Source organism: Diorhabda sublineata, chromosome 2 (genome assembly GCF_026230105.1).
Source record: "Diorhabda sublineata isolate icDioSubl1.1 chromosome 2, icDioSubl1.1, whole genome shotgun sequence".
Taxonomy (NCBI): Eukaryota; Metazoa; Arthropoda; class Insecta; order Coleoptera; family Chrysomelidae; genus Diorhabda; species Diorhabda sublineata.
The window spans coordinates 33,465,521-33,486,277 of record NC_079475.1 but is presented as its reverse complement, the minus strand read 5'-3'; the positions used below and the strand labels follow the sequence as shown (position 1 = coordinate 33,486,277).

The 20,757-nt window shown below is 32.7% G+C and overlaps 1 protein-coding gene across 2 annotated transcripts in view; it reads left to right on the top strand.

Moving 5' to 3' along the window:
• Nucleotides 1-20,757, top strand: part of LOC130453171 (fatty acid synthase-like) — a 56,748-nt gene that overhangs the window by 9,372 nt on the left and 26,619 nt on the right. For both annotated transcript variants that reach the window (XM_056792781.1, XM_056792782.1), the window contains exons 2-14: nt 5,953-6,068; nt 6,889-7,059; nt 7,626-7,833; nt 8,636-8,839; nt 8,899-9,179; nt 11,301-11,443; nt 11,724-11,865; nt 12,467-12,680; nt 14,143-14,331; nt 14,388-14,685; nt 16,833-16,932; nt 17,463-17,739; nt 18,665-18,900. In XM_056792781.1, coding sequence (XP_056648759.1) covers nt 5,953-6,068; nt 6,889-7,059; nt 7,626-7,833; nt 8,636-8,839; nt 8,899-9,179; nt 11,301-11,443; nt 11,724-11,865; nt 12,467-12,680; nt 14,143-14,331; nt 14,388-14,685; nt 16,833-16,932; nt 17,463-17,739; nt 18,665-18,900 — 2,579 coding nt within the window. The remainder of the gene's footprint in view (nt 1-5,952; nt 6,069-6,888; nt 7,060-7,625; nt 7,834-8,635; nt 8,840-8,898; nt 9,180-11,300; nt 11,444-11,723; nt 11,866-12,466; nt 12,681-14,142; nt 14,332-14,387; nt 14,686-16,832; nt 16,933-17,462; nt 17,740-18,664; nt 18,901-20,757) is intronic.

The following is a 20,757-nucleotide window of genomic DNA, read 5'->3' as shown; positions in this document are numbered from 1 at the left end:
AATTGTTCATTTCATAGTTATAGTTTGAATATGACTAATGACCAGCTGTAACGACTCATTTAATAATGAGTTTAAACATGAGACTCCGAAAAAGAGAAAAAGAAGTGTAAAAAATTCACGTTTGTACCAAAAAGAAAAGCAGGAGTCACAGTGTCTACTTGGTCAATCTTATGTAAATACAAGTACTGGAAGATCAGTGTCAGCTAAATCCAATAGTGATGTGACTGTGTTTGTGAATAAGAACTGCACTCAGCAGTTTGGTATTGAAGAAAAACAGATGATCGAAAAATGAAGAAGACGTATATTTGATTAGTCTTATTGAAGACTTAAAGGTTAATCGTCACCACTTAAAAAATTCATGTATACTATTATTCTCTCTCTATTTTATATGCTATGAATAGTGAGGCTATTTTTAGTCTTATCTCGCTCAAATCGGAGAGAAAACTACCTAAAAATGAACTAGAGAAACATTGTAATCAAGGTGAAGAAGCAATTGCGTTCATTGATGAACATATCCGCTCATATCTCCTAAAACAATCTTATATCAGCAAACATGTATAAAACACATCAAAATAATGCATAAATGTTTTAGGAAAAAATACCTCCAATATCAATGCGTCAAATACGATTATTATAGAAAATATTTTAATAATAATCATGACTACAGATTTGTTCGGCTACAAGTAGACGTTTGCTCGACTCGTGAAGAACTCGAACACAAATAAAAAGTCCATGAAGAGAGTGGCGGAAAAATGATGCATCTTAAGCCTTCTAAAAAGTCTAAATGAACAAAAGTAATTTTTGTATTGTGTCAGCCATCATATTTGATTATATGCCAAGTTTGCCAATTCCTAAGATCCCAGTTCAAGGAATGTTTTATTTAAGAAAAATATGGCCTTACGTATTTTGTATTCACGACTAAAAGACAAATATTGCTGATTTCTGCACTTACCATGAGCGTGAAACTAAACGAGGTCTGGCTGAAGAGTGTAGTTTATTATACAGTGCTTTTCAGATAAAAGTATCCACCTTTAATAACTTTTGTAATACTGGTATTTAGAAAAAATACAAAAACACGTCATTGTATGTTGGAAGGGGCAAGCATTATGGCTTATTTAAACTTACTGGAAAAGCCATCCCCTCACCCCTAGCAGCATCCCCTTTATTTTTTTAAATTACTTTTCATATTTTTTATGTAAAATTTGGATACTCCTCTTTGAGCTGATTTCAGAAATGTATAATACTTGCAGGTTAAAGTGGTTAGTTTATGAGATAAACAATTTTTCTTTTAAGAGCACAAATTTTACTTATTATTTATTTACTTTCACCTTATTTGCCTGTACTAAAATGGGTTGTACAACAGTTCAAACTCTTTAATCTTTTTAACTGTGCTATTTATTCTACTTAAAAAATCCAAACAACAAAAAACTCTACTTTTTATTAAAGTTTGACATCGTCAACTAGAATTTGTAGTCACTATTGATAGTGTAATTTGATACATTATTTATTTTGTTTCTCTGAAATGGTTTACTCTTTGAAAGAATTGAAATTGTAGGTTTATACTACCAAAATAATAATTGTGCAAGAGCTGCTGCTAGAATATTTAACGAATTACATGACGGAAGACTTGCAACTCATAAGTATGTAATTCAACTGATGGAGAAATTTACCACAACAGGGTCTGTTTGCAATAAAGTGCATAAGCGAGAGGGACTCGTAAATAACGAAGCAATCCAAGTGGCAATTTTAGGGCAAGTCAGCTTAGAGGCTCAACAACCCCAATCGTTGTCAACAATAAGTAGAGCGATCGGTGTTTCATCTTCTACAGTTTTCCGAGTTCTACATAAATTCAAGTACCACCCATACAAAGTTAAGTTGGTGCACGAGTTGAATGAAGATGATTTTGATCGTCGTCTAGAGTTTTGCGAATCAATGACGCAAATTATCAATAACAATCCACAATTGTTAAACAATATTTGCTTTTCTGATGAATGCTCATGCTCATTAAATGGCTTAGTAAATAGGCATAATTGTAGATATTGGGCTGAAAGTGATCCACATATTATGCGTGAATTCCATACACAACATCCCCAAAAGTTAAACGTTTGGTGTGGTATCCTAGGTGACCACATTGTCGGACCTTTCTTCATCAACGGAAATTTAAATGGTGAATCATATCTTGAGTTACTCAGGGAAAGGGTTGACCCACGTATTACAACAATAATAGAAAATGATGATAACCTTTCCGAAGATTTACTGGTATTTCAACAAGACGGAGCTCCCCCACACTATGCTATGCCTGTCCGACAATTTTTAAACGAAACATTCCCCGCTCGTTGGATAGGTAGAAGGGGGCAGATGATGGAGTGGCCACCTAGGTCACCGAATTTAACACCCCTAGACTTCTTTTTATGGGGGTATTTAAAAACAAAAGTTTATGCTACCCAATCAGAATCTCTGGATGATTTACGAGAGAGGATAGAAAATGAATGTCGACAATTAAATCCAGCCGTATTAAGCAATGTCAGAGAGGCATTTCAAAATAGATTATACCATTGTATGGAAGTGAATGGTACTCATTTTGAACACTTATTGTAACTTCATAATACATAGCACAGTTAAAAAGATTAAAGAGTTTAAACTGTTGTACAACCCATTTTAGTACAGGCGAATAAGGTGAAAGTAAATAATAAGTAAAATTTGTGCTCTTAAAAGAAAAATAGTTTATCTCATAAACTAACCACTTTAACCTACAAGTATTATACATTTTTGAAATCAGCTCAAAGAGGAGTATCCAAATTTTACATAAAAAATATGACAAGTAATTTAAAAAAATAAAGGGGATGCTGCTGGGGGTGAGGGAGTGACTTTTCCAGTAAGTTTAAATATGCCATAATGCTTGCCCCTTCCAACATAAATTGACGTGTTTTTGGATTTTTTCTAAATACCTGTATTACAAAAGTTATTAAAGGTGGATACTTTTATCTGAAAAGCACTGTAGAAAACGATAAAGAATATATTATGGATTCTTCTGACAAAGAATTCCGCGTTTTTAGCGGCGATAACACCCTCATAAGATTATTTCCTACTCTTATCACAATGCATGGACACTCGTTTTTATCGTGGGACCCGGACCACTAAAAGACTCATTAGGACAAATGACAGAATTTGCGTTCGAAATAAGTATGATAGTCTTATTTTGGCAGCAAGAAATAGAGGTTTTTCGTTGAAATACGTTACTTTAAGCGACATACTGGATTTTGAAGACTCATGACAGCGGTATTCCAAGAAAAGCTGTAAATCATTAGATAAGGCAACAACATTCAATATCTCGCAATACGAAAGCTTTGAGTTTTGGCAAATTGCTTGTGAGTTTGTACACAAGGGCAAATTTTGTGGTTAGGCTATAATTTTTTTCTTGTGCAAATAATTCTAAATTAGCTGCCTCTGTTATTTTGAATGAAGCCAACGTAACATAGAAAATTTTTAAGTTGGAAAGTTGGAAAACACAGCCTTTTAATTAATTTTTTTGTAATGGAAGAAGTTTGACTTCCTGAGTCAGCTAATGCATAAGCATTCAAAAAATTACCAGACTGTGTTTTTAACTTTACTTTAATTGTAGGTAACAAGACTTCATCTCCGAATAAAATCTGACTATTTCGCCTTGTATTTTCGTTATTATCCAGATGTAGAATAGTGTTATGATTTTTTCCACACTTACCACACTTAAAATTCAATTTACATTTGCCTTCATGATTATTTAAGCATATTGTGCAATGTTTCTTATCTTTTATAAAATTTATCCTTTCGTTTGCAGACAGAGATTGAAATTTTTTACAATTGAAAATTTTGTGCCTAAGCATTATTACAAATAGTACATTTTGTTTCTTTTTGTAATAGCTTACTTAGGATTAACCTTGGTCGAATGGACATGTTTTCTCTTTAAAAGATTTTACTTCTAGCTGATTAGACAGCCTCAAGTGCAGTAGCACGTGCCTCTAAAAAATCTAAAAATTCATTTCGTGTGGGCAGTTTTAAAGCATCTCTATATATTTAATAGGCTCTGTTAGTATACTGATCTAATTTTTTAGATAAAATACAAATTAATATCACATCCCAAGTATCAATAGTATCGTTTAGTACATTTCTGAGATAGATAATATAAAAGCTAATTATTCAATTTGTTCAATGATAACATGATTTGATTGATTTCCATGCACTCAAACATATTTAAAATAAACCTTTGACATCTCGCGTGTGAATCATTATATTCAAATTCTCGCCTGATTACCAGACTGACTGACTTTCTCCACTATTTGACACTTATCGTCTAGCTCAATAAATGTAAATAGTTGATAATAATAAATTATGATAATTATACTGTCGTCTTCAAAATAATCAGCCGGCTTTTTTATCATTAGCAAAAAATACTTTCTTGTCAGGGTCACTACTTTTGTCATAGGGGTGGGTGTTATAAAGGCTTCCTTCAAACTTGTCCTGTAATATCAGTTTTACAGTCCGAATTCTCCCATACTTTATTCAATGTTTCAAGTAATAATAGATAAAGTAAATATCAAATAATGTTCACTCACTGGATTATAACAGATAAAGCGCGAATGTGTCAAATTTAGAGAATAGGAGGATATAAAAATCAACAAGCACTTTACTGTTACCTAAAATAATGAATACTGATAATAATATTTCAAAAAATGGGAAAAGTACTTACAATGTTAGATAATTACCTAAGTCACCTTTCGTTGTCGGTGAAATTGAAATCTGACACTTAAAATGGATTGTGATAGTCGTTACAAGTTGTATAAAGCTTAAAAATAAGTAATATTTAATACTTATAAAGTAGACCATAATCACTGTTACAAAGAAGTGAAAAAACTGAAAAAAAGTTACGTGAGTATCAATTACTACGTCGCATGGAATGATTCGTAAATTATGTAAATGCTGTCATATGAACGCGGATGAGCGTCCGGGAGAGCTAAAAAGGTTTAATGGAGTACGTGCCCTTGTACTTAACGATCGTCAAAAATGACTGGCTTCAAACTTTTTGAATTCTGCAAACTGCATTGATATAGATGGTGTTACTTTGAAACTACATATAATCATTTTTCGAATACTTGTTGTGACTTAAAATACGTAGTCTTGTATTAAAATCTGTTTTTTGTTCGTGTAATGTATGGATACAAAAAAATTAACGAAAAAAGTTGAACAACTTAACTGTGTTCAAATCTAAATATGAGAAATTACGAATATGTACGCGAAATAGCTAATAAATATAAAATAAGTTACATATCCAAAATCTATCTACAAATTGAGTACCGCATTAAAAATTCATACTGATGTTTATATATATATATTTCAAGAGAATTTTTGCGTAGATTTATTTCAATAGATGCAACTTGGGTATAGTATTATTATCAAGAAACAAAAACACAGCCACAATGATGGACTTCATCTGAGAAAAATGCTCCCAAGAGAGCACAAACCAAAAAAAATAAATTTGGTCAATATCTCCGAAACGTTTTGATTCCAAATCAGGAAGAATAGGACTGATTTTATAAAAATGAAACGTTTTCATTTCATTAAAATTACGTACCCGGCCTATAATATGTTACTTTTGAAAGAAAATGAGCACGATTACTGCCTAATAAACCATATTTACCTGATCGGAACCCCGGAATCAGATTTTGTTTTCAAACTTTCCAAAATGGCTGCTGTGGACACAAATACAGCCATTAACTTTTAGCCAACTGTTGGCCATTATTTTGTGGAATAATTGTGAAAAATGTTGTTAATTCCGTGTAAATATTTAATTTATATTTGTAAAAAAGTTGATGGAGGGTTGTCAATTTATAAAGAAAACCATGTATATCTCGAACTTATACTAATATGATGCGTTCAATAATTATTCTCACTTATTATATTGAAATTATTTTATAGGTTCACAATGAAGGAAGAGTTTGGGAATGAAAATGATACCAAGAATGAAAATTATAATTATCTTCAGGGAAGAGCTATGACAAATGTTCCCACTGGAGAAGAGTTAGTAATTACAGGTAAAATTTAAAATGTATAATCACAAATAAATCGCATTTTAGCCAAATTCTGATATGCTTACACCATTTTGAATATTTCAACCCTTTTAAGAATTTTTTTTCTATTATCACTATATTCCTTATCCGTAAATTTAGGATTTCCTTACTTTCTCAGGGTTGTATTTGAGTTTTAAGAATGATCAGTATCAGTGCCTCATTTATTTTATGAATCATCGTAAAACAATACGCTCAACCTAAATAAGAAGATTTTATATATTATAATTAGGCCCCACATCAGTATATAGTCTGCTTTCAAATTTTGTAATCGTGACGTCAAATCAAAAGATCTCCCATTGTCATTTCAAATAATCGCCATACTAATTGTTTACTAAAAAATATTATTTAAAAAAATTCACCTTTAGGTCAGCAAATATTCACGATAAACACAAATTTAGTAGCGGAGAATGAGATAGATGAAACTTTTCATTAATACGAATGAAATTTTACATTTGTGAAGAGTCCTCGACAATGAAGTTGAAATTTGTATTCTCGTGGAGAATTTGTTTAAATTTTCATCAGTTTTGCAAAAGGTTAACTTTTGTTACGTATGCAATGAAATAAGAATTGATCATACTAAATAGTTAAATTTGTTTCTTTCACTATTAACTATTGAATTGTTCCATATCTTCCCTTCATTTGGCACATTTTCAAACCATCGGGCAAATTGAACAAACATTTGAGTAGAATATAACCAGAAATATATGTGGGAATATATGATTTGCGTGTCAGATTTTTACAAAAGTAAACTCAAAAAGTGTAATCTTTACTGTATTTTTTTCAGGTTTGTCGGGCACTTTCCCTAATTCCACTGATGTATACCATTATCAATATAATCTATTCAACAAAATTAACATGGTACTTCCAAATCGACGTTGGAACTATAAGCATCCAGAAATACCTGTATGTTCGGGTACCATCCCAGAAGTTGACAAATATGATGCAGGATTTTTCGGTAAGTATGACAAGTAGAAATTATCTGTATAGATTCGAAAGTAGTGAATGTCAAGGCCCAATAATACAAATAATTGATTTAATTTCCCATAGGAAGTAGAGAATTGAAAACTCTTTTTTCAAAATTCCTATACATTTTTCAATAACCACTAATTTATATTTAATACTCAAGACTCTACTTTTTGTTCTTAGCACTAGTTGAACTATTAAATTTAACTGATCCTCCAATCATCTTTTATTTATACAGTAACGTTTTATTAGCAGAAATTCCATTCTCGAAAGTTAAGCGCATTGCCCGAAATTTTAATAATCTACTATCCATTAGATGATGGCACCTTCGTGGTCTACCCACGTTTGTAATTCCATTTCAATAAGTACATTGTTCACATATATAAATGTACTCTAAATCTTAATCATATTTTTCTTCCATTTAAAAGTATTTCTTGTTCCATTCGAGATTTATAAGTTTTTCAGCTTTATTAGATGACTTGTTTCATATACTCGTATCGTAATCTTCATTTTGAAAAAAATTCTTAATGATTGTATTTTCAATTTCTCTCGCGTCAGGTGTTCATCACAAACAAGGCGAAGCTCAGGACGTGATGGGAAGGATTTTGTTGGAAAAAACAGTCGAGGCAATTTTGGATGCAGGATTAACTCTAGAAGATTTTGAAGGTACTAATACAGGTGTTTATGTTGGAACCTGCTTCAGCGAATCTGAAAAATCTATTCTGGTCGATAGACTTGGACCTGAACCAAAAGAAGGATTTAGTGGGTGAGTGAAATAGTAATTATTTATTATTATTATAAAAATCGGAGTCTGATGTGAATAAAACATGATTTACAGTCTTTTGTTTGTTGGCTCCATAAGACAATGTTTGAACAATTCAAAGTAGCAATCTAAATTATGAAAAATAATTAATATAAATTTTACGCCGTCAATAAATAGACCAAGAAACTTGATCGAATTTGAAGATCATATGTTGAGTTTTGGAGGTTGCGAAACTCCTTTGCAAGATAAAACTAAAGTTTTTCAGTATTTGAATAGAGATAGTTCGCGTCAAGCCAAGACATAGTAATGAGATTTTTGCCCATGGTAGAATGTGAAGCTTGTATATCTAAACTACTCCAGGTTACACTGATGTTATCTGCAAATAGTGAATTTACCATTCATTTGCAAGTTTATAACATCATAAATGAATACCAAAATATAAATGATCTAAAACTGAACCCTGCGGTACACCACTGCCAATTGTTATATTACTCTAAACTTTATCGTTAGTTGGTACCAGATGTTTCCTACATTCAAGACTAGATACAAATTATTTTAAAGGGACACCTCGGATTCCAAAATACTGTAGCTTATTAATCAGAATTCCATGATCAACATCATCACTCATCGAAGGCCTTAGCGAAATCACAAAAAACCGAAGCCGTATAAAATTTATTATTAAGTAAAGTGAAGCTTTCAAGATTTCATGTTTTAAAAGAAAACGCAACAGACGATTTTTTTATTAGTTTCATTAGTATCAAGGAAACCACTCACTCGCTTTTAATTTAATTCGCATATTTTTCAGATGTACTAGATCAACCCTCGCCCACAGAATCAGTTATTTTTTAAAACTCAGAGGTCCATCATTTATAACTGATACAGCTTGCAGTAGTTCGCTTTTCGCAACAGAAGCTGCTTTCAGAGATTTGAGGATGGGAGTAGTGGACGCTGCTATTGTATGTGGATCAAATATGTGCTTCCATCCTTTTGTATCTCTACAATTCGCTAGGTAAAAATAACAATTAATATGATTTTCTAGTTAGAGTTATTGCAATTTGAAATTTTAAGATTGGGAGTATTGAGTTTGGATGGCTCCTGTAAAGTCTTTGATCAAATGGGTAATGGATACGCTAGATCTGAAGCAGTAGGTACGATGATTATTCAAAAGAAAAATGTTGCAAAAAGAAACTACGGTCAACTCATTTATATCAAAACCAACTGTGATGGATTCAAAGAAGCTGGTATCACTTATCCTTCTGGAGAAACACAAAAACAACTTCTTACTGAATTCTATCAAGAAACCGAAGTAAATCCTGCTGATCTCAGTTTCTTAGAAGCTCATGGAACAGGTAAGGCTTCAATAATGTTTCTAGGCATACACATCTAAGTTCACTTGACATCATAGGAGTTCGTGCGATTTCAGATGATTTATAAATCTTCACATTTGATCAAATTTGTCTCATTCAAAATGATACTGTACTGATTTGTAGATAGATTGTATCCATCACATCATCAACATTTTCGAAACCTAATTTTTTCCGTTCACTTTAAGGAAATATCAAAATTTTTCTTTGACTATATATTTTCCTAAAACCGTATTTCACCAAGTGGTGCCTACGCTCTACAGATGAGCAATTTGATTGTGAAAGGTGACAAGTCGAAAGTGGTCTCGAATGGAGTTAACTTTTGCTGTGGTCCATTTAAATGCAAAGCTATATTTCGGTGCCTAATTGGAAGAAAAAGCAAATTCTTGAATAATTTCGACCAATATATTTGTTTGACGAGACCAAACTATTAACTACGATAACTGGCGTCGTCAAGTTAACCTCCCTGCAATTCTCATGAAATTTCATCTTAATCAGGTTTTATTGAAATTGATGCCATTCCTTATCATAGCCTGAAATAGTCAGATATCACGATATAAATTTTCTTTCTAAAATCACAGGATTTGATATGAAACTATTAATTTACTTCCAAATTTATTTTTTAACAGAAATTTCCAACTGCCTGGTGTTGTTATATTTGGGAACATCTTCAATTGCTACAGTCAAATTACCATCTCTGGGATTTTTTAATGAATGAACAAACTATAATTAGGCAGCATTACTAGATGTAACACACTTTTTAAACTACCACTAGTATTATAACTGTTGACTACAGCTACTAAAATAATTGTAAATATGTTAATTAAACGTCATAGGTTTGAGAAATCTCGATGTGAAACCACATTTTTCCAAAATCAAAATGAAATACAAGTAAAATTTGCTCTTCAATTCCTGTTTATACAAAGGGATTAGAAGGAATTTTTAACAAAGTGGTTTTTAAATTGGTTCATAAATCCAGCAATACTTTTAAAAAATTGTTGCGTAATCCTAATGATGAAATACGAAATATGGAAAAGAGTGATATATATGAAATTAGCCGAAGGGGGGTATATCGGGCAGATTAAGAGATCCTTTAATATCCGATTTAAAGAGCACATAGCTTATTTCAAATATGGACGGACCGAAAAATCGACTATTGCCGATCACGCTGCTAGTCAAAATCATGAAACAAAAATTAATAATATAAAATTGATAATTGACGTATCCAATAATAAATTATTGGATGAATTTGAAAGCATTGAAAATGCTAAATATAAGAAAAGCGAATAATTGTGGAAATTCCCGCCAAGGAGGTTTTCCCGCTTGGATTATTTTTGGCATGAAAAGGTTTATTGGTGGGGAAATTTGGTATAAAACAGGTAAAAAAACTTATTCGGTTATAGTTTACCTTCAGTCTCTGAAAATGATAACTTGTTATCGAAACGTGAGTCAAACAGTGTAATTGTGAGTGTTGGTATAGTTGTAGTGTGAACAGTGAATTCAGTATGAATATCACCAACGGTTTCAGAAATTCCAACTTAGTTCCCATATGTTTGCAAGTTTGTCAAAACGCATTATTCTGTCTACGTTATCATTCCGTTGTTTGCTTGACAATCACCCACTTTCCAATGTTTCATAAAGATAACTGTGATTAGTGCTGATTTGCGAGATACTGGTGTGATTCTATCAAATTGGCAATGAAATTAAGGCATGTCGAATTTGTTACTAGAAAACCTCGTTAATATCACTTTCTCATTCTTAGTACTTTGAAATACCGAAATTTAAGAGATTGTAAACTATGTTTCTATGGCTATGGGAATCGCTAATTTTTTCAGATAAACATTTCTAATCGGCTCATATAGATAGTTACGATAAAGCTCAAGCGTGTAATACCAAATAAAGACAATTTTCAAATTGATTATTTTGCACTTTCATACCTTTGTTGGATTTTTAAATTGAATCAGGTTCACATTATGCGATTTGTGTGACTTGGATGGGACCTGGAATACAAAAATCAAATAGGATGCTAGTGATAGATAGTGATAGATATTTTTGATATATTATATATTAATATTTCCATATTATAATTATGTTTTATTATCACAGGTACTTTCGTTGGCGACCCAGAAGAATGTGCGAGTATTGACGATGTTCTCGCAAAGTGTAGAAAAGATCCATTACTAATTGGTTCGGTGAAATCTAACATTGGACATTCGGAACCAGCTTCTGGAATATGTTCCATTACAAAAGTAAGTTAACAAAATATCGAACTTCCTTCCTAATTTAATTTTGAAAAAGCACTATACATGAGTAAACACTTGAAAATAAAGGTAGAACTTGTGCCACAGTTGAAGGGTAATGAAGTCAAAAGTGGTAGAAAACGTTAAAGAGGAAGAAAGTTTGTCAAACGGATCTCATAAGATTTGTAAGACATATAATTTTCATTTGTAGAAATGCCAATACTAAATGAACAAAACAATTTGAGAACAAAATTATCATTTCTATAATACTTACTATAATCTTCCGTAGTGCATAATAGGTTTGGAGACAGGCTATATTCCTCCTAATCTACACTTTACTACACCAAGAGATAACATTAAGGGTATTATGGAAGGTCGTCTAGAAGTCGTCACTGAGAAAATGCCATTTAAGGACAATAGAGGACTAGTCGGTAAGTTGTGACACTACAAGTAATTAGAGTTTCCTTAAAATGTGACAGCTCATAATCACGTTTTTGTACTTATTCATCCACCCCTATACGATACTTGAAATTCATACAAAAATTCAATCAATAAAAATATGGAGATAGAAGATATTCTGAATGAAATTGTTCAACATCTATACTCAAGCACTAGAAAAACCGCTATCAGTCACACGTTCGTGTAGCAAATTTTAAAAAAGTCTTATTGAAACAGAAATTGGTTCAATTCCATAGTTGTAGCAAAGAATTTTGAGATTTCATGTTTCACTCAATGATTTTATGAATATAATGTATCAACATTTTTTTATAAATATTTTACATGCATCTTCTCTAGAAACTCTAGAGAAGTCTAAGAAACCAGCGCCCACCTTCTTCTTTTCTCATTTCGAACAATAGAAAAACGTTTACAAATATTAGACATTCTCATTAGTCGAATTATGTATATTAATTGTATGTTCACTAATTTCTTGCATGCTAGTTTCCTGATAATAAGTAATTTGTAGCAATAATTAATTTCGTAGAATATACGATCTAAAAGTTCTAATGTATTGTAATGTTACTATTTTTTCAGGCATCAATAGCTTTGGTTTCGGTGGAAGTAATTGCCATCTTCTGATAAAAGCTAACGAAAAAGAAAAAGTTAATAAGGGCATACCGAAAGATGATATCCCAAGAGTAGTATGCATTAGTGGAAGAACGAAGGAATCTATCACCACCATTTTAGATGATTTGAAATCTAATAATTTAGATGCTGAACATGTCAGACTTTTGCATGATGCATTTAGGTAAAAAATTATGTTTAACCAATTAATAGTACACAATAATACCGCATTATTCTAATATTGTTCGTGATATTGAAGTTGAAACAGTTGGTTAATTTTTCTTAATTCATCTGTCAACTTCTTGTCCACTTCACTTCTGGCATGTCGTGTGCAGCTTTATAGCCAATTCCAGGTACTAGCACATTTTTATTTCCCGGATATTTGTGGTCTACTTAGTCATAAAGGCAAAATTAAAATTAGAAACGGAAGAAGAATATATTTCCTATCGATTAAGTGACTTCCCAATTTTCCTATCACATTTGTATCTATTCTGAGCTGCTCTCTTCCATTTGCGTATCTATAGAAGACTACGTTTTCTGCGACTTCTTCCTGTCGCCCCTTCCGAGGCCCTCCAATTAACCAACGCCCCAAAGCTAATTTCCAGTACTTTTCTCGACATTCTCTATCCATTCATTCATACTATATGGCTTGTTCATCGCAGTATCCATACTTTGGCAAATTCCAACATTCCTGTAATTCTTCGTATTTTTTATATAGATTATGATCATATTTGGATCACCATGCTTCATTTTCACATTTCATGCCATATATTTTCCATTAATATCTTATTTTTAGAGGTATTTATGTGATATGTAATTTTTTGTGTTAAAAACCATATTATAATGCTCTTATATATACTGACTTTATTGTTTATTTGTACTTCTCTAGATCTGGATATGTCCAGGGGAGCATTTTATGCGATTTATTCGTCTTCTAAGTTTAAGTAAGCTGTACTTCTAGGTGTATGAAATCTGCTATTTTTCCTAAATTACCCTGTCCTATTGTAACATAGGAGTATTCTATTCGTATGGGATTGCGTTTACTTTTTTAAGACCTCTAGTTTTCTCTAATTGATTCTCATAATTTGAATATTTAGTTATGAATTTTTCAAACTACTATAATCCAGGAAAAGATCTGAATCAATCCTATAAAGCGGTGGCCATATTAAGCGAATAAGTTTATGGCAGCAGTCACTCAAGAGGAATCCATTCCAACTAGTATATCTCATACAACATCTATTGAGACGAATGACAACCCTTTTCGATTTATTACTACTACTACTATAGCCGCTTTAATGTGAATGTATAAAGTTTTATTTCAAGTTGAAAACTTCCAAATATGTCTTTGGCGAATTCGAAATGAGTGCTAAGATCTAAGAATGTCCCGACCCTTCCAAAAACAAATAAAAATATGGGAAAAATTAAATAAACAAGTTTCTTCATTTGGGTAAATATATATATATATATATATACCAAACATATGGAAATTTCCAAAGAAACTTTCCACCCTTGTCAAGGGCAGTAATAGATACACCGTAATTTGTGAAAAAAATTTGGGCTCCCTTGGGGTTTCAAATAACCTCGTTGCTCTTTAGTGAGATCAAGAAAGTGATGTGATGTGTTTACATTTATTTCTGTTTTATCAGGAAGAACATTCCCAATCATATTTACAGAGGATACTCACTATTGTCCAAATCCGATGAATTATACAGATTTTATGAGCAATATTCAGGTACTAAAACTCCTCTGTATTTTGCATTCGGTGAACTTAATGAATGGTACGATCTAGGAAAGAGATTACTACTTATTCCCAATTTTTCAAAAACCATGGAAAAGTAAGTGTGTTATTAATTAGCTAATAATCATATCACCACACTTGTTAACATTTTAGAGCACAAAAATTCCTACTCCCAAAAGGTGTTGACGTTCATAAAACAATTTTTAATGATAATGCAGATAAATCAATAAACCAAGTCTTAGGAAGTATTTTAGTACAAATTGGGATCATAGACCTTTTCAAAGAATTAGAAATCCAGCCAACAAACTATTTCGGATATTCATACGGTGAATTATTAGCCGCGTACTTCGATGGCATTATAACGTTTAAACAAATTATTGAATGCGCGTTAGCCCTCAATTTTGTTGTTGACAAGATCAACAATCTGTATGATGCTAAAGGTCGAAAAAATGTAAGTATCATTTGAACTAATCAACTTACTTCTTGTATTATGTCGTTGTTATAACAAACTTAAAGTATCAGGACTTTAATTTACTATAGAAATTAGCAAATACACAAAATTAGCGATATAATGTTGAAACATATACAAGCACTAGTCTTAGAACCGTATATATACATTAACAAAACAGTAGAGACAAACATTTATTCAAAACATAAAATTAACGCGCGTCGAACCACTAGGAGCAGCGTAGCTCCGCTGAGATGTAGGCTTCCAACATCTGCTCGCTTTGCTGTCCCAAGATGGAAAATGAACATCTCTTCAAATCAAAACGTCCCGACTGGAATTTCCAAAAGAAGATAACATGGAGATCCCGGGGTCAAAGGAATATTGTATTATTGAGGAAGTTATTCCGAGAAATGTGTACCTGTATTATGGAATTTTAAATGCGATGGAACATGGCGTGTTCGTCTTATAACCCCCCTTCCAATTATGAAGTCACAAATTAGAATTTGTGCTCACAAAAACCCGGCTTGATAATATTGTACGAATCGAACTCGTCGCTGTAAACTCCGAACCACTTGCAGCTACTGCTTAGGTTGAACTGGTGCATCGTCCTCTACAAGGAAGTCCATAAGCTGCAGTTGATTATCGTCAGGCTGCTGTTCCGTATTTTGAGCTGCTGCTGGTACCTGTTGACTTGATTTCGTAGGTGGATAGTCACGCTATTGCCGTCTGGTGATATCTCGTTCAGCGCGTACGCCGGTTTAATAAGTAACAATGTCGATAGTCGTAACAAAACGAGGCTATTTACTGAATGTCGGAGTAGTGCATTCGCATAATTAACACCGTTAGCTATTTTCTTTCTCTTTCACAAACTAACCGAGAAACTACCACCTGCACTTCACTTAAACCATTCGCAGTACACTGTCTACATACGCTTAGCGCCCACAAAAAAACGTTCACTGTTCTTACGTCTTCTGTTAATCACATCAGGGTCACACGTTTTGGGTGCTAGTCTTAGGGCCGAGGATGGTGAAAAGGTAGCACAATGAACAAAATTCGATAACTACTACAAATAAGAATATATACATCAACAAAACAATATACAGAAAAATATATACAAAACCAGATATTAACTTTAGTCGCACGTGCCGAATCTCTAATAGCAGCGTTTGTTTTATTTGAAACATGTACCAGGAATATCGTGAAAGATTAAGTTGATTACATTCTACTAAGAAATTATAAATGAAAAGTATTCTGGAATTCCTAGAAGAAGGTACATTGGTATTCACGGGGTCAAAAAAAGATTTCATATATTTTGCAGGAAAATGTACAATTATTCTGTTAATCGTCAATTGCTCACTTTGGTAAGATTAAATTAGAGTTTCAATTTATATACTGTAAACAAAATGAATATGTTGATATGCAAAAAGTTAAGAATAATGATATGGATAAATTGTAGGAATGATCTAATATGCCAAACGACAATCAACTCATGTTGCTGATGATATTTATCAGTTTTCTTTACGAAACATAATACTATTTCTATAGCTCCTAGTACAAAACCAGCCAATTCTCAACGTTCTTATTGGCACATATTCGACATTTTCGCTGCTTCATAATTTACAAAATGTAAATTTTCTTAATTCAGTAATTCATGATCAATAAAGAACTGATCATAATTACGTCGCATGATGCAACTATAGGCTTGGCGACTTGGTTTAATCACTTCGGTTTTTCGGTGGGTCCAACAATGTGTCTTTCAATAGTGTAACCATCTTTAGAAGTTTCTTAAAAAGTGAAAAAAACGTCTTAAAATTGAAATGAATGACTTGGAATGATAATGGCTTCATGTTTAGACATAAGCGAAGCATTTTTGCTTTAATGTCTCTGAACAATTTGAAAATGTGAAAATGCCTCGATCGAACACATAATTTCAGCATCGTTAAAAATATGAGAGAAAAAACGCTCCGTTCACTATAAATGTAGCTCCAGCTCATCGATAGATAACTATTACTCTATTTATATTCAATTAATATCTTTCACTGGTAACTAGACATAATCCTTATGAAACCACTCTAGCTTCGTGATTTTTGGGATGTCTATTTACTCGTGGAAGAATTTAATGATATTTAATAAGCAGTTTTTATTTTTAGGTCAATAATACATTACCAAATGACAATGCAGATACAGGAAATAACTCTATTCTAGACAATTTTAGATCAAATTTCAAATCAACTGAACTTCTTTCCCTCAGTGAGTATTAGAAATCCACTATTTATGTATACCCAATATTTGGATATTCATCACAAATTTGTTTTTTGGAAAAATGAATGTAAAAGAGCACCGATAGAAATATCCACTAGTAATGTTAAACCAACACTCTTTATCGCGCTATATGATGCGCTTCGATAACCAAATTATCGTCTTCAGGTAAACAGTACTTCCGGCCTCTAACAATAGCTCGTTTAGCAAAACCCGCATCAAACAGTGTAATTGTGAATATTATCATAGTGGAAGTACTGAATAATGATTGTGTTCACTTTATATTCAGCTCAAACTCTAAGGGAGAATACTGAATTGAAATCGTAAAGTGAAAAATGGTTCTCGCTATTTAATTCACACACATGTAAAAAAACAATTATTTTCAGTAATTTCTCAACCTTATTCCAAAATATAATAGGGTTTTATATGTTTTTTTTAATCAATATCGTAACGAAATTACATTTAAATTAAATAATTCAATCATTGTTATTTTGCCAGTATTAAGCCATGTTCAATTTCAGGAAAGCAACTGTTGGCAAACTTATCCAATATCCTAGAAAAGCCTCAGATAGGGAAATCTGGCAAAGATTTTGATAAGTTTGGATCAGCTGATTATTTCGTGAATGCCCTATTGCAAAAGTTTTCTGATAAATTCGACTACGTAGAACAAGATTCTATAGTACTAACCTTCGGTGTTATCCCAAGTTTGAACGAAAACAGAGAAGAAGTTAAAGTAATCTCACTGGTCGCCACAAAAGATATAGATTACTTGGAAGAATTTTTGAAGACTATTGGAAAGTGAGTAAAGTAAAAAATTGAATTAAAGTAAAAAATAATCAATTTTTGTGATGAATCGTCTTTTTAGATTTTAGGTCTTTATTGGTAGAAAATGAGTTTTCTATCAAAAGAGATCTAAAATCAAACGTCAAAGATAAAGCTGGTCATCTCCCAGTGGGAACTAGGTGTGAACTTGAACGCGATCGCGGGCGCTTTGTATGTAAATTACACTACGTAATTTATTTAATTTATATTGAACGGAAGGCGGGCGCGAAAGAAAAATTTTATTAATTTACCTTAATACTCATAAACGTGAGTAGATTATTCAAAAACTACCTGAAAGCTTGTATAGACGCTCATAGAAAGCTCATGACAAATACCGTCTACAAGATATAGACAACCATTTTAGATAATCTCCCTATTCAATATATTTTTGTTTCTTAATAACAAATGAAAATGATGCACTTGTTTCCAGAAGTATTAAGTATAGATATAGGAAAAAATTAGAAAAAAGGCGATAGGTCTTGAACAATTTTATAGTTATGAAGGCCGTTTCAATTACAGACACATAACTATAGTAGAGATATAACCAACTTTCTTATCAGTTTCTGTAAAGTGTATTGCTTTTGGAATAATTCCTACCGAATTTGATTACATATAAGGGGTTGAAAAGTTTTGCGCTACCTGCTAAACTTTTTAGCAATATTGTGATGCAAGCAGCTGCATATTATCAAGATACCATCAGGTTATTCTCATGGTTAACGTACTATTGTTTTTTGTTAAATCACGATCAACAACCCAATCAATCAACTCTTCACCATAAACAAGATGCCATATTAGAGCTGAACTATTAGTTGAGGAACTGTACATATGTAGAAAGTAGGCATTAGAATAATTTAAAAAGTAGATTTCTCAATAAATATATTAACGCCAATCCTATTTACAGTTTATATGTGAATGGTTTTAATCCTCAGTTAGCAAAATTATATCCAGAAATCAACTTCCCAGTAAGCAAGGGAACCAGAATGATATCACCGTTTATCAGGTGGAAACATACTCGTAGTTGGTACGCACCTTTATATAATTTGGAGGCTATTAACTCTGCTCAGCATGGTACTAGGACATTGAAAGTTCAGCTTTCAGATCAACAATGGTCTTTTATTCAGGGCCACGTAATTGACGGTAAGTTGAAAAACTTGTTGAGACATCAACTTTTCGTGAATTTAATTTAACCTTTCCTTTTATAACGGGTATTTGATTCTTTTGGTGTAAGTGAATAAAATACTAGAGATAATACGTACCAAAAAATACGAAACAACTGAATATCAAAAAAATATCGATTTTGAAATTACCTAAAAAATTAAACAAGCTAGGCAAGAAGTGGGTGTAGATCAGCCCTTTTTGGGACACGGACCCTTTTGTGGTATCAGCTACAGAGCAATGGAAAAAGTACTGGAGAAGAAAGTGGATAGGAGCATAATCAAGCATTGGGACAACCTATAGGGGCTGAGGTATGCAAAAAGTGTTCTGGGAAACTATAACCACAGTAGATCTACCAACAGGAGTTCTATTGGGGCAATGTCGCCTCAACAAATACCTGAAGACTCTAGAACTAGCAGATAATGCGGCGTGGAGATTTTGTTGCACAGAGGAAGAAATCTTTATCCACATTCTCTCGAAGTGTGTATCACTAACGAACTCATGAGCACTACACCTGGGTACATATGAATTAGAAGACGAAGATCTCTGACAATTAAAGCCATCCCACATTCTAGACTTTTCAAAAGGTGTGATATTGATAGATCAGCTGTAATCTACAGTATTGCAGCAAGAAAAGGGGTCAGAATAGATCCATACATACATACATATATAATCTGACAAATTGACCATATCGTAAACGAGGAAGAAGGTCATAAACTTGTCAAAAAGCGGTGTAATATGATACAAAACTAACTGAGAAAATGTGTAGCTGACAAAAGAAATGTATCATTTTCCACCTCTTTCGGATTCCTTTCCGTATGGGCAGCCGACTATGCAAATTATTAGTTCTGTATACCTTTGTATCTACAGACTTGTAGTAAGCTCAAAGATTTCATATTATTTCAATCTTATAAACTTTACAAACCAATACGTCCTCTTAAGTATTGAATAAATTTCTTTCTTAGTGTCTTGTACTTTTCCTATAGCTTATTATAACTCCTTTTTTTGAAACGGAGTATATAGTTTATAGCGAAGTACTACTACTGTGGCCACTCAAATTTAAGTTGATGTCTGGCGTCGCAAACAAGTTGCCTCTGTAATTTTCTTTCCTCAACCATGTTTATTTCTCCACCAAGTCTTCTTACATCTTCACCCACTTGGTTATTCCATCTTGTTTTTGGTCTTGCCAGTCGTCGCCTCCCTTCTAGTTGACCTTTCAACTCTCTTTTATTATTGTCTCTTCATCTCTTCTTCTTATACGGACCAACCACCTAATTCTTCTACTTCTTATCACAGCCACAATATCTGGTCGTCTGTACCTGTCCCTGAGTTCTCTGTTTTTCAGTATTCTCCATACTCCTCCTTCGAAAACTGGCCCATATATCCTCCTCACTATTTTATTTTCAAATGTTATTAACTTCTTCTGGGTGTGTTGTGTTAGTGCTCAGCTCCATACAATGAAATGATTTAGATAGGCTCCAAAAACATCCACTGGCTGCATTTAACCTCATCTCTATTTCTTCTTCTATTTTATTATTGCTGTTCATAGTAAATCCTATGCACTCAAATTCTTCAGTAATGTTAAAGCCATATCCCATAACGTCCAGCGTTGAATCATTGGGCTATGCAACGCTTCCCACTTTCATATATTCAGTCTTACCTAACTATAAGCTAAAATATTTATTTTCTCTTCAAAATTTGCTCCCCTTGGAATAACTTCAGTTGCATTCAAAGCTTTTTCTAGAGTAAGGTTGAACAGAAGGGGGGACAAACCGTCACTTTGTCTTAGTCCTGTGGTGATATCTAAGGTGTATTCTTTTTTTAGTCTGACCTTTCCGA